Below are 12,748 nucleotides of genomic sequence, written 5' to 3' on the forward strand. Positions count from 1 at the left end.
CAGTGGGAGGAATAGTGCCCCATTATTGGTGTTCGTGGGAGGGATGGTGACCCATCATTGGTGTCAGTATGAGGAACAGTGTCCTATCATTGGTGTCAGTGAGAGGAATGGTGTCCCATCGTTGGTGTCAGTGTGAGGAACAGTGCCCCATCATTGGTATCAGTAGGAGGAATAGTTCCCCGTCGTTGGTGTCAGTGGGAGGGATAGTGCCCCATCAGTAGTGTCAGTGAAAGGAATAATGCCCATCATTGGTATCAGTGGGGGGCATAGTGCCCCATCATTGGTGTCAGTGGGAGGAATAATGCCCCATCATTGGTGTCAGTGAAAGAAATAGTGTCCCTTTATTGGTGTCAATGGGAGGAATAGTGCCCCATCATTGGTGTCAGTGGGAGGAATAGTGCCCAATATTTGTATCAGTGGGAGGAATAGTGCCCCATTATTGGTGTCAGTGAGAGGAATAGTACCCCATCACTGGTGTCAGTGAGAGGAATAGTGCCCCATCACTGGTGTCAGTGGGAGGAATAGTGCCCCATCACTGGTGTCAGTGGGAGGAATAGTGCCCCATCACTGGTGTCAGTGGGAGGAATAATGCCCCATCATTGGTGTCAGTGAAAGAAATAGTGTCCCTTTATTGGTGTCAATGGGAGGAATAGTGCCCCATCATTGGTGTCAGTGGGAGGAATAGTGCCCAATATTTGTATCAGTGGGAGGAATAGTGCCCCATTATTGGTGTCAGTGAGAGGAATAGTGCCCCATCACTGGTGTCAGTGGGAGGAATAGTGCCCCATCATTGGTGTCAGTGAGAGGAATAGTGACCCATCATTGGTGTCAGTGGGAGGAATAGTACCCCATCATTTTTGTCACTGGGAAGAATAGTACCCCATCATTGGTGTCAGTGGGAGGAATAGTGCCCCATCATTAGTATCAATGGGAGGAATGGCACCCCACCGTTGGCATCAACAAGGAACAGTGTCCTGTCCTATCGTTGGTGTCAGTAAGAGGTCCAGTGCCCCATTGTCAGTGTCATTGGAACTATGCCCCACTGCTGCTGACAGTGGGGGGAATAATGCGCTGAGGGCAGGGACGAACTGACCATTTGGAAACTCGGGCACTGCCCGAGGGCCCGGGGTCAGTAGGGGGCCCCATGATATGCCCCTGGTACCTTTTTCATAGGCTTTTTTGAGTTTGGGCAAGGACACAGGGTCTCCATGATCCCCTATTGCCCAAGGGCCCCATGAGTTGTCAGCCCGACCCTGGCTGAGAGCTAGATAAAAGCAAGCAAAGGGCCACATCTGGCCCCTAGACCACTGCCGTAGAGTAATTGGCTCTGGCTGCCAGACTATCCCTTGGTGATGTCACTGGTTCAGAATGGCCACCACCACCGTTCCTGATGACACGGTCCCTAAAGTACCGACGCAATGACTACTGGACTAGCCCTCAAAACGACTGATCCCCGTGTGTGTGAGCAGAAGAAGGAGCTGAACTCTCACATGGAATATTGTAGCCGACTTTTATTGCAGTGATGATGGAAAGCTAAAACTTTGGCAAGAAGTTGGCGTGGTTCATATTTAAGGAATACGGAAAGGAAGGAGTGGAAGCCACAAAGGGTAATTAACGTGGTAGACGGCGTAATGATAGCTCAGAGCTGTCTAGTCTGGTATTGTGAGACGCAACACTTCCAATCCCCGGACACAAGTCACGCCAATGACGAGCGCTGCCTCCCTCATCCAGGCCTTTCATTACATGTAATACTAGGAACCTACCCCTTTCCATCTATTAACTCCTCTTCATCTTCCTCAACATCAGACGCGGGGCTCGTCCGCGGAGGGCATGACCGGGTGGAGACGTTTCGGGCCAGGATGGAACCTGCAAAAAATAAAAAATAAATTAAAATGAAATACATGATGGAAAGTCACGCTTAAAGAGCCACTAACGTAAAACCAAATACACAGAAAAGCAGAGAACAATCAAGTATTGAGCAGCAGTTCTCCTTTCCATTTTCTTTGCCTTTGAGCTAGCGGGAAATTGTGACTGCAGCATCCTCATCGCACGTCATAACCCCCTCTTCTTGAGTGTTTAACTACTGTCTGTGCTGGCCCAGCTCCTTCACCCCTTCCCTCTCCCTCTACATAAACGTTTATGTAGCAGCAGGGAAAGGAGAGAAAGGGAATACGATAGACTGGTGCTTGAGTGAGTCTGCTGGGGCTGCAGACATCACATCCAAGATGGTGGTGCCCAGCGGCAGTCTCTGGGCTTTTGGATGAGGGGAGGTGGGAGCGGGGATGAGGACTTTGATTGTGAAAGGGGGGACTGAGGACTCTGATGTGGAGGGCGGACAATGACTGAGGACTCTGATGTGGAGGGCGGACAATGACTGTGGACTCTGATGTGGAGGGCGGACGACGACTGTGGACTCTGATGTGCAGGGCGGACGACGACTGAGGACTCTGATGTGGAGGGCGGACGACGACTGAGGACTCTGATGTGGAGGGCGGACGACGACTGAGGACTCTGATGTGGAGGGCGGACGACGACTGAGGACTCTGATGTGGAGGGCGGACGACGACTGAGGACTCTGATGTGGAGGGCGGACGACGACTGAGGACTCTGATGTGGAGGGCGGACGACGACTGAGGACTCTGATGTGGAGGGCGGACGACGACTGAGGACTCTGATGTGGAGGGCGGACGACGACTGAGGACTCTGATGTGGAGGGCGGACAATGACTGAGGACTCTGATGTGGAGGGCGGACAATGACTGTGGACTCTGATGTAGAGGGGGGATGACTGAGGACTCCAATGTGAAACAGATGGGGGGTGATGAGAACTCTTATGTGAGGGAGGGGGGATGGACTGAGGACTCTGATATGAAAGGGGAGGACTGTGGACTCCAATGTGGAAAGGGGGGGGGGGGAATTGAGGACTCTGATGTGAAAGGGTGGGGGAAGGGTACTGGGGGCTCTGATGTGAAAGGGGGGCTGATGACTCTACGGGGGGAAAGTAAAGGGGGTGCTGAAGACTTTGATGTTAAGGGGGTGGTTGCCAAGAAATGAAAAGGAGGGTGAGGACTAAGGACTCCAATATGAAAGGGGTGGGGGTAGGGGCGGACTGACCATTCAAGCACTGCCTGAGGGCCCGGGGTCAGTAGGGGGCCCCATGAGATGCCCCTGGTACCTTTCATAGGCTTTTTTGGGTGTGGGCAAGGACACAGGGGCCCCATGATCCCCTATTGCCCGGGGGCCCCATGAGTTGTCAATCTGCCCCTGGGTGGGGGGTTGAGGACTCTGATGTAGAAGGGGGAGGCCTCTTAAAGACTCTGATGTGGGGAGGAGGATGACTGAAGACTCTGATATGAAAGGGTGGGGGAAGGGTACTGCAGACTCTGATGTGAAAGGGGGACTGATGACTCTGGTGGAAAGTAAAGGGGTTGCTGAGGACTTTTATGTGAAGGGGGTACTTGCTGAGGAATTAAAAAAGGTGGGGGTGAGGAGTGATGTGAAAAGGATAGGGGGGGTTAGGTCTCTTATGTGGGGGGGGGAGAGGACTTTGATGTGCATGGGGGACTCAGATGTTAAAGGATGGCTTATGATGTGAAGAGGGACCCCATTTTAGACTGGGGTGCCTTGAGAGTTTGCAAACTTTTAAGGGGGGGGCTCCAAAGGACTGAAGACGTTTGAGAAGCGCAGATTCCGATACAAGCGTCGCTCAATGTGCCACTTCTAGATACATGGAGTCTACCCCGGAACAGGGGCGGACTGACCCCAAGGGCCCGGGGTCAGTAGGGGGCCCCATGAGATGCCCCTGGTGAATTTCGTAGGCTTTTTTGGGTGTGGTTTGAGTGTGGGTGAGGATACAGGGGCCCCATGATCCCCTATTGCCCGGGGGCCCCATGAGCTGTCAGTCCGCCCCTGCCCCGGAATGCACATCATACGGGAAAAAGTCGTTCATTTTTACATAGAAAAGGTCGAAAGTGCAAATCTTATTCAAAGCGAATAAAACTGACTCTAAATTTAGCCCAATCCGGCGCTGTGAGAACGTCTGGCCGGGAAAGGACAATAAACATCTGAAATCTTTCTATAAATCCTCAGCGAAGGCGCAGATCTCCAAATCCCCTTGAATTTCGGCCAAAGCAAATCTCACGGATTTGCCCTCAAAGTGTAACGGATTTGGGGGTGTACAGGTGCCAGCGACGGGATCATCACCGCGTCCAGGTCACATGACCAGGTTCCAGACATGGATAGGACTGAAGGTGAAATGTGGTCATTTTTATATTTAAAGTACACTATATTGCCAAAAGTATTAGGACACGCCTCCAAATCATGTGATTCAGGTGCTCCAATCCTCTCCCAATCATATGATTCAGGTGTTCCAATCCCCTCCCAATCATGTGATTCAGGTGTTCCAATCCCCTCCATATCATATGATTCAGGTGTTCCAATCACCTCCATATCATGTGATTGAGGTGTTCCAATCCCCTCCCAATCATGTGATTCAGGTGTTCCAATCCCCTCCATATCATGTGATTCAGGTGTTCCAATCCCCTCTATATCATGTGATTCAGGTGTTCCAATCCCCTCCATATCATGTGATTCAGGCGTTCCAATCCCCTCCATGGACACAGGTGTATACAGTCAAGCCCCTAGGCATGCAGACGGCTTCTACAAACATTGCTGAAAGAATGGGTCGCTCTCAGGAGCTCAGTGACTCCAAGCGTGGTCCCGTGATAGGTGGCCACCTGGGCAATAAGTCCATCCGGGACATTTCCTGGCTACTAAATATTCCACGCTCAACTGTTAGTGGGATTATAACAAAGTGGGAGCAACTGGGAACAACAGCCACTCAGCCACCAAGTGGTAGGCCACGTCACATGACAGGGCGGGGTCAGCGCATGCTGAAGCGCACAGTGCGCAGAAGTCGCCAACTGTCTGCAGAGTCAATAGCTAAAGACCTCCAAACTTGGTGTGACCTTCAGATGAGCCCAACAACAGTGCGTAGAGAGCTTCATGGAATGGGTTTCCATGGCCGAGCAGCTGCATCCAAGCCTTCCATCACCAAGTGCAATGCAAAGCGTCGGATGCCGTGGTGTAAAGCACGCTGCCACTGGACTCTAGAGCAGTGGAGACGTGTTCTCTGGAGTGACCAATCACACTTCTCTGTCTGGCAATCCGATGGACGTGTCTGGGTTTGGCGGTGGCCAGGAGAACGGTACTTGCCTGACTGCGTTGTGCCAAGTGTAAAGTTTGGTGGAGGGGGGATTATGGTGTGGGGTTGTTTTTCAGAGGTTGGGCTTGGCCCCCTAGTTCCAGTGAAGGGAACTCCTAAGGCGACATTTTGGACAATTTCAGGCTCCCAACTTTGTGGGAGGAGTTTGGGGATGGCCCCTTCCTGTTCCAACATGACTGCCCACCAGTGCACAAAGCAAGGTCCATAATGACATGGAGGAGCCAGTTTGGGGTGGAGGAACTTGACTGTCCTGCACAGAGTCCTGACCTCAACCCCATAGAACACCTTTGGGATGAATTAGAGTTGAGACTGCAAGCCAGGCCTCCTCCCCCGACATCAGTGCCTGACCTGACAAATGTGCTTCTGGAAGAATGGTCCAACCTTCCCATAGACACCCTCCTAAACCTTGTGGACGGCCTTCCCAGAAGAGTTGAAGCTGTTATAGCTGCAAAGGGCGGGGCCAACTCAATATTGAACCCTACGGACTAAGACTGGGGGGCCATTAAAGGTCATGTGGGTGGAAAGGGCGGGGCCAACTCAATATTGAACCCTACGGACTGAGACTGGGGGGGCCATTAAAGATCATGTGGGTGGAAAGGGCGGGGCCAACTCAATATTGAACCCTACGGACTAAGACTGGGGGGCCATTACAGGTCATGTGGGTGGAAAGGGCGGGGCCAACTCAATATTGAACCCTACGGACTGAGACTGGGGGGGCCATTAAAGGTCATGTGGGTGGAAAGGGCGGGGCCAACTCAATATTGAACCCTACGGACTAAGACTGGGGGGCCATTACAGGTCATGTGTGTGGAAAGGGGGGGCCAACTCAATATTGAACCCTACGGACTAAGACTGGGGGGCCATTAATGTGCGTGGAAAGACCGGCGACCCAATACTTTTGACAATATAGTGTATAACTAAGGGCTAAATATCTTTGCGCTCTCATCATTTCTGTGCGCTCCCAGCAGTTATGTGCGCTCCCAGCAGTTATGTGCGCTCCCAGCAGTTATGTGCGCTCCCAGCACCTCTGTGCGCTCCCAGCAGTTATGTGCGCTCCCAGCAGTTATGTGCGCTCCCAGCACTTCTGTGCGCTCCCAGCACAGTGACTGAGCTGTCATAGACCAGTAATGTTGATCGGTCTCAATCACAGACTTTAATTCTGAAGGTGGACGTAGTCCCTGACCCTGGCCCCCTAGGCACGCTCCTACCGCTGGCTGGGAAGGTGTGTTGTGTATGAGGATGGTGCCACGCAATGATGACATTTCTGTTCCCGGTAGATCCGTGTCTTCTTGTGTCCCGGGGTCACTGGGTGTGCATCTACAGGGGACACCGTGCCAAGTCCCAGGGGTCACAAACAAGAGACGCAGCCTTGTAATTACAGAGCAACGGGTTTGAAAATTACAGAGGAACCTACAGGACTCATGACATTGAGTTTGGCAAGCAGCAGCCTGAGAGCTGAAGAACATCTGCGGTGCCCATAGCTGCGCAGTGCCACGTGAAGGACTCTGGCTGCCTGGGTGGCAAAGTGTACCTGTCATGTATACTCATACAGAGTTATGTCATGTATACCCATACAGTGTTCCTAGCAGGGGCGGACTGACCATTTGGGAACTCGGGCACTGCCCGAGGGACCGGGGTCAGTAGGGGGCCCCATGAGATGCCCCTGGTACCTTTTTCATAGGCTTTTTTGGGTGTGGTTTGAGTGTGGGCGAGGACACAGGGGCCCCATGAGTTGTCAGTCCATCCCTGGTTCCTAGGCATCCTCATGTCCAATGCAGGGCTATGGTTCCTGCATTGGTCTTGATGAGATCAGGACCTGATTGCAGAAGCATGGGGGGGGGGGAGCCATTGGGAACCTGTCTAACAGACCTTCTCTAGACATATAAGCAGCATTTAGCCCCCACACAGCCCCACTACAAGGGAGGGCTCTTAGTTTCCCCGGAGTTCAGCTTTAAGTCCTAGTTCAGCATTTTGTGATCCGTTCCTCTTCCAGACAGACGTTCCATATTGTGCTCCTTTTTCGAGACGTTGTTGCGTTGTAATTATTCCGGCATGGTGTGCCCGTCTGGAGGAATATGGGGTTGTGGTTGAGTGTGTCTGTGCTTGTTTCTGGGTGTGTCCTGGATGTCTCCGGGGCTGACGAGGGTCTCCAGGCTCTCCGCAGACCTGCCTAGTAATTAGGCCCTCGTACACAGCTGTTTGTAAAGGAGCGGATAATACCAGGTGGCTCCAGGTACAGGGTGCGGGCAGGAGGAGTACCTGATCCCCACCGCAGGGGCACCGCCAGGGGATTTGGAGAACTGCCCCTGGAAATGGCCTTGGATCATGGTCCTCTTTTCCTCTTCTAGGACAATGATGCATTCAAGTTCGCTCTTGAAGCACAATTGATTTGGAGCTCTGTCCATCCAGTCCTGGGATTTCTACAGCTCTGCCACACAGCATAGCTTACAGTTAGAGAATAGAGGGCTGATCTCTTCCTACCTCCTGCTATGTGTACAGTAAAAGAGCAGCAGCAGACTGGCACGATCATCCCCCTGCTCACTCTGCTCCTCCTATCAGCATGTTTCATATCAACACATTCACATGCAGTCTCTCTGCTTTCCTCCCAGTCCTACCTCTCCGTTTGTCAGTCTGAGCTCTGCTGCTTTAGAGGCTGAACCATGGACAAATTCATTTGCACTGAAAAAAAAATGCATTTTAATGATTTATTAATGATTATGGAGCTGCATTAATAGGTGTGCATTATACCTCCACTATGCCTCCATTATACCTCCATCATGCCTCCATTATACCTCCACCATGCCTCCATTATACCTCCACCATGCCTCCAATATACCTCTACCATGCCTCCATTATACCTCTACCATGCCTCCATTATACCTCCACTATGCCTCCACCATGCCTCCATTATACTTCCACCATGCCTCCGTTATACCTCCACCATGCCTCCGTTATACCTCCATCATACCTCAATCATGCCTCCATTATACCTCCACCATGCCTCCATTATACCTCCACCATGCCTCCATTATACCTCCACCATGTCTCCATTATACCTCCACCATGCCTCCATTATACCTCCATCATGCCTCCATTATACCTCCACTATACCTCCACTATACCTCCATCATGCCTCCATTATGCCTCCACCATGCCTCCATTATACCTCCACTATGCCTCCATTATACCTCCATCATGCCTCCATTATACCTCCACTATGCCTCCATTATGCAGCCATTATGTCTCCATTATGCCTCCATACAACCATAAAACCTACTATGGAGCTCCATGAGTCACTTAATGTACTTGCCTGGAGTCTGGCTAAAGTTGAAATCTGTAGGGGGTGAAGCAGTAGGCGGGACTAATAGTGTACCATGCCAAATGGTGGGTGTGGCCAAATTGATCTAGAAGAAATATGGGTGGGTCTAGTGCTGGGGACACTGTCAGTTGTCCCATAGACCTGGGAAGTGCTCATGTCTGGGACAGGTTAGAAAGGAGAGACATTCATGGTGCACTCTCCGTAATATGGTGATATATGGTGAGAGTAACTCCTCCACTCCACGCCCAACTGGCACTGAGATACCGCCAACAGTGTGCCCTGTACAATTCATGGAATCAGGGAAGGGTTGCTTCACCTTTTGCATATAACAGTTAGGACAGAGTATTTGAAATGCTACAATGTTGGCCATATTTAATATATTTCAATAGATATTTATATATATGGTATGTTGAAATTTTTTTCAAATATTCTTCAGATTTTTTTAAACATATAAAAAGGTCATTTTAACATATATTTTTACATATATTTGAAATGCTACAATTTTGACCATATTCAATATATTTCAATAAATATATCTATCTATATCTATATTTATATCTTGTATGTTGAAAGTTTTTAAAATATATTGTCTTAAATATATTCTTCAGTTTTTTTTTTAACATATAAAAAAGTCATTTTAACATATATTTTTACATATATTTGTAAATGCAATCCAAAAATGTAGATTTGTATTTTTAAAGACATACAGTATATTTGAAAAGTATTTTTAAAAATATTTTTCGCATTTTTAAAAATATTTTTCATATATTTTGTAATAAAAATGCATTTTAACATATATCTATATATATATATATATATATATTGAAATATATTTTGAAATATATTGAATATGGCCAAAATTGTAGCATTTCAAATATATGTCAATATATTTGGGAAGAATAGTTTAAAAATATATTTCACATATATTTTTCTTCCATATGGGTAGGTATCCCAGGTATGTATATATATACAGTTGCAAGAAAAAGTATGTGAACCCCTTGGGATTACGTGGAGTTTTGCATGAATTGGGCATAAAATGTGTTCTGAACGTCATCTAAGTCACAACAATAGAAGAACACAGTCTGCTGAACATAATACTACACAAACATTAGATGTTGCCATGGTTTAATTGCACATAACATGTAAACATTCACAGTGCAAGGAGGAAAAAGTATGTGAATCTTTGGAATTAATAACTGGTTGACCCTCCTTTGGTAGCAATAACCTCAACCAAACGTTTCCTGTAGTTGCAGATCAGACCTGCACAACGATCTGGAGTCATTTTGGACCACTCTTCACAAAACTGTTTCAGTGTAGCAATATTCTTGGGATGTCTGGTATGAATCGCTCTCTTAAGGTGATGCCACAGCATTTCAATGGGGTTGAGGTCAGGACTCTGACTGGGCCACTCCAGAAGGCATATTCTGTGCTGTTGCAGCCATTGTTTTGTTGAATTACTTGTATGCTTTGGGTCATTGTCCTGTTGCATCACCCATCCTCTGCGGAGCTTCAGTTGGTGGACAGATGGTCGTACGTTTTCCTGCAAAATGTCTTGATAAACTCTGGAATTCATTTTCCCATCAATGACAACAATCCGTCCAGCCCATGAGGCAGCAAAGCAGCCCCAAACCATGATGCTCCCTCCGCCATGTTTCACAGTGGGGATGAGGTTTGATGTTGGTGTGCTGTGCCTTTTTTTCTCCACACATAGTGTTGTGTGTTCTTCCCAAACAACTCAATCTTGGTTTCATCTGTCCACAGTATATTTTGCCAGTAGTGCTGTGGAACATCCAGGTGCTCTTTTGCAAACTTCAAACGTGCTGCAATCTTCTTTTTGGACAGCAATGGCTTCCTCCGTGGTGTCCTCCCATGTACTCCATTCTTGTTTAATGTTTTCCTTATTGTAGATGTGTCAACAAAAATGTTAGCATGTGCCAGAGATTTCTGTAGGTCTTTAGCTGACACTCTGGGATTCTTCTTTACCTCGTGCAGCATTCTGCGCTGTGCTCTTGCAGTCATTTTTACAGGACGACCGCGCCTAGGGAGAGTAGCAACAGTGCTAAACTTTCTCCATTTGTAGACCGTCTGTCTTACCGTGGACACATGAACATCAAGGCTCAAGGAGATACTTTTGTAACCCTTTCCAGCTTTATGCAAGTCAACAATTCTTGATCGTAGGTCTTCTGAGAGCTCTTTTCTGCGAGGCATGGTTCACATCAGACAGTGCTTCTTGAAACCAGTAAACCCAAAACAGGTGTGTGTTTTTTAAGGGCAAGACAGCTGTCAGCAGCACATCCAATATCATCACACTGATTGGAGTCAAGGTTGGCTCACTCCTGGCTCCAATTAGCTCTGGGAGAAGTCATTAAGCTAGGGCCTCACATACTTTTTCCTCCCTGCACTGTGAATGTTTACATGTTATGTGCAATTAAACCATGGCAACATCTAATGTTTGTGTAGTATTATGTTCAGCAGACTGTGTTCTTCTATTGTTGTGACTTAGATGACGTTCAGAGCACATTTTATGCCCAATTCATGCAAAACTCCACGTAATCCCAAGGGGTTCACATACTTTTTCTTGCAACTGTATATATATATATATATACACACACCTGGGATACCTATACCTGGGATATATATATATATATATATATATATATATATATATATATATTTATATATTGAAAAATATTGAATATGGCCAAAATTGTAGCATTTCAAATATATGTCAAATATATTTGGGAAGAATATTTTTAAAATATATTTGAAATATATTTTTCTTCCATATGGGTACATCACGTCTCTCAGGAGGCCGCAGGATCATTGCACAGAGCACCCAGGGGGCAGTCTGGATGATGAAAGCAGGTCCAGCGTGTCATCAGACCTGCCTGCACGGGAAAGCAGGGGCGGACTGACAACTCATGGGGCCCCCGGGCAATAGGGGATCATGGGGCCCCTGTGTCCTTGCCCACACTCAAAGCACACCCAAGAAGCCTATAAAAAACGTACCAGGGGCATTACATGGGCCCCCCTACTGACCCTGGGCCCTCGGGCAGTGCCTGAGTGCTCCAATGATCAGTCCTCCTCTGCGGGAAAGAGAACCAAGATGGCGGCGCAGGGCGCGCTGTGCGGCGCACATATAGCAGATTGCAGCGGGGCAGCTTTGGTTTTGCTGTGCAGGGGGAATATGTCCTCTGAGGAGCACTACAGCACTGCAGGTAAGTGGGAAGAAAAAAAAACATGGAGGGGGGAGTTGAGTTCCGCTTGACGCAAAACTGGCGTTTGGCTGTAAATAAGCCGCATCGTTTTTATTCGGTTTGCTGTAATCTGCTGGAAGGAGCTTCGCCTGCTAATGGATCCAATGCCGGGAGTGATATTCCCTTTTTTTTACCCTGAAAACAAAGCCGGCTTTAATCAAAGTGTTTTCATGAAAGGTGATTTGTCTCCCCGCCACACCTCACATTCAATCCTGCGTTGGATCAGATTGCCGTCTGCAGAATCTTCTCCCAAGTGCGGGGGTTAGCCGCCATATTGCATCTCGCTGGAGCCAATTACGGTTGAGAAGGAGTTTTACATTGGTGCTGCGACTGAGGTGAGGCTTTAGAGCAGAACTCAAAACTAACAGCAGCTTTTGCTGCAATATTTACATTCAGTCCAGAGATTTCCTCCCTGCAGTGCTTTATTCCAACCATTAGATGTCCTCAGTTTGATGGCCAGCATCATTCAACCCACTTCCTCTGAGCCCGAGTCATCCTGGACCCACCGCCAGCCTGTGATTAGACTGTGAAAGGAGAAGCAGCACAGCGATGAGCTTGTCTCTCTCTCTCTGCTCTCTCCCCCTAGCAGCATATATTGCACAATGCCTGGTGAGAGGCGGTCTTCATCAAATCTTAAAGTGATTATAAAGGAATTTTTTTTAACAAAAATAAGAAATATGTTATACTTACCTGCTCTGTGTAATGGTTTTGCACAGAGCAGCCCCAATTCTCCTCTTCTTGGGTACCCTGCCGGCGCTCTTGGCCCTTCCCTCTTGCCAAGTGCCCCCCAGAGCCAGCAGCTTGCTATGGGGCATCCAAGCAGGCTCACTCCCGAGCCTGTGCTCTGCGTGTCCATTCACACACAGAGCTGCAGCTTGGCCCCGCCCCACCTCTCTCCTCATCGGCTCACTGGCTGTGATTGACAGCAGCGGGAGTCAATGGCTCCTGC

At 48.5% G+C, this 12,748-nt stretch overlaps 1 protein-coding gene across 2 annotated transcripts in view; it reads right to left on the reverse strand.

Moving 5' to 3' along the window:
- Window positions 1–12,748, reverse strand: part of PLEKHG5 (pleckstrin homology and RhoGEF domain containing G5) — a 362,885-nt gene that overhangs the window by 175,391 nt on the left and 174,746 nt on the right. For both annotated transcript variants that reach the window (XM_089663652.1, XM_089663653.1), the window contains one exon: window positions 1,764–1,866. In XM_089663652.1, the coding sequence (XP_089519778.1) occupies window positions 1,764–1,866 (103 nt within the window). The remainder of the gene's footprint in view (window positions 1–1,763; window positions 1,867–12,748) is intronic.

Source organism: Staurois parvus, unplaced genomic scaffold (genome assembly GCF_062004578.1).
Source record: "Staurois parvus isolate SC_StPar_1 unplaced genomic scaffold, SC_StPar_1.0 ptg001740l, whole genome shotgun sequence".
Lineage (NCBI taxonomy): Eukaryota > Metazoa > Chordata > Amphibia > Anura > Ranidae > Staurois > Staurois parvus.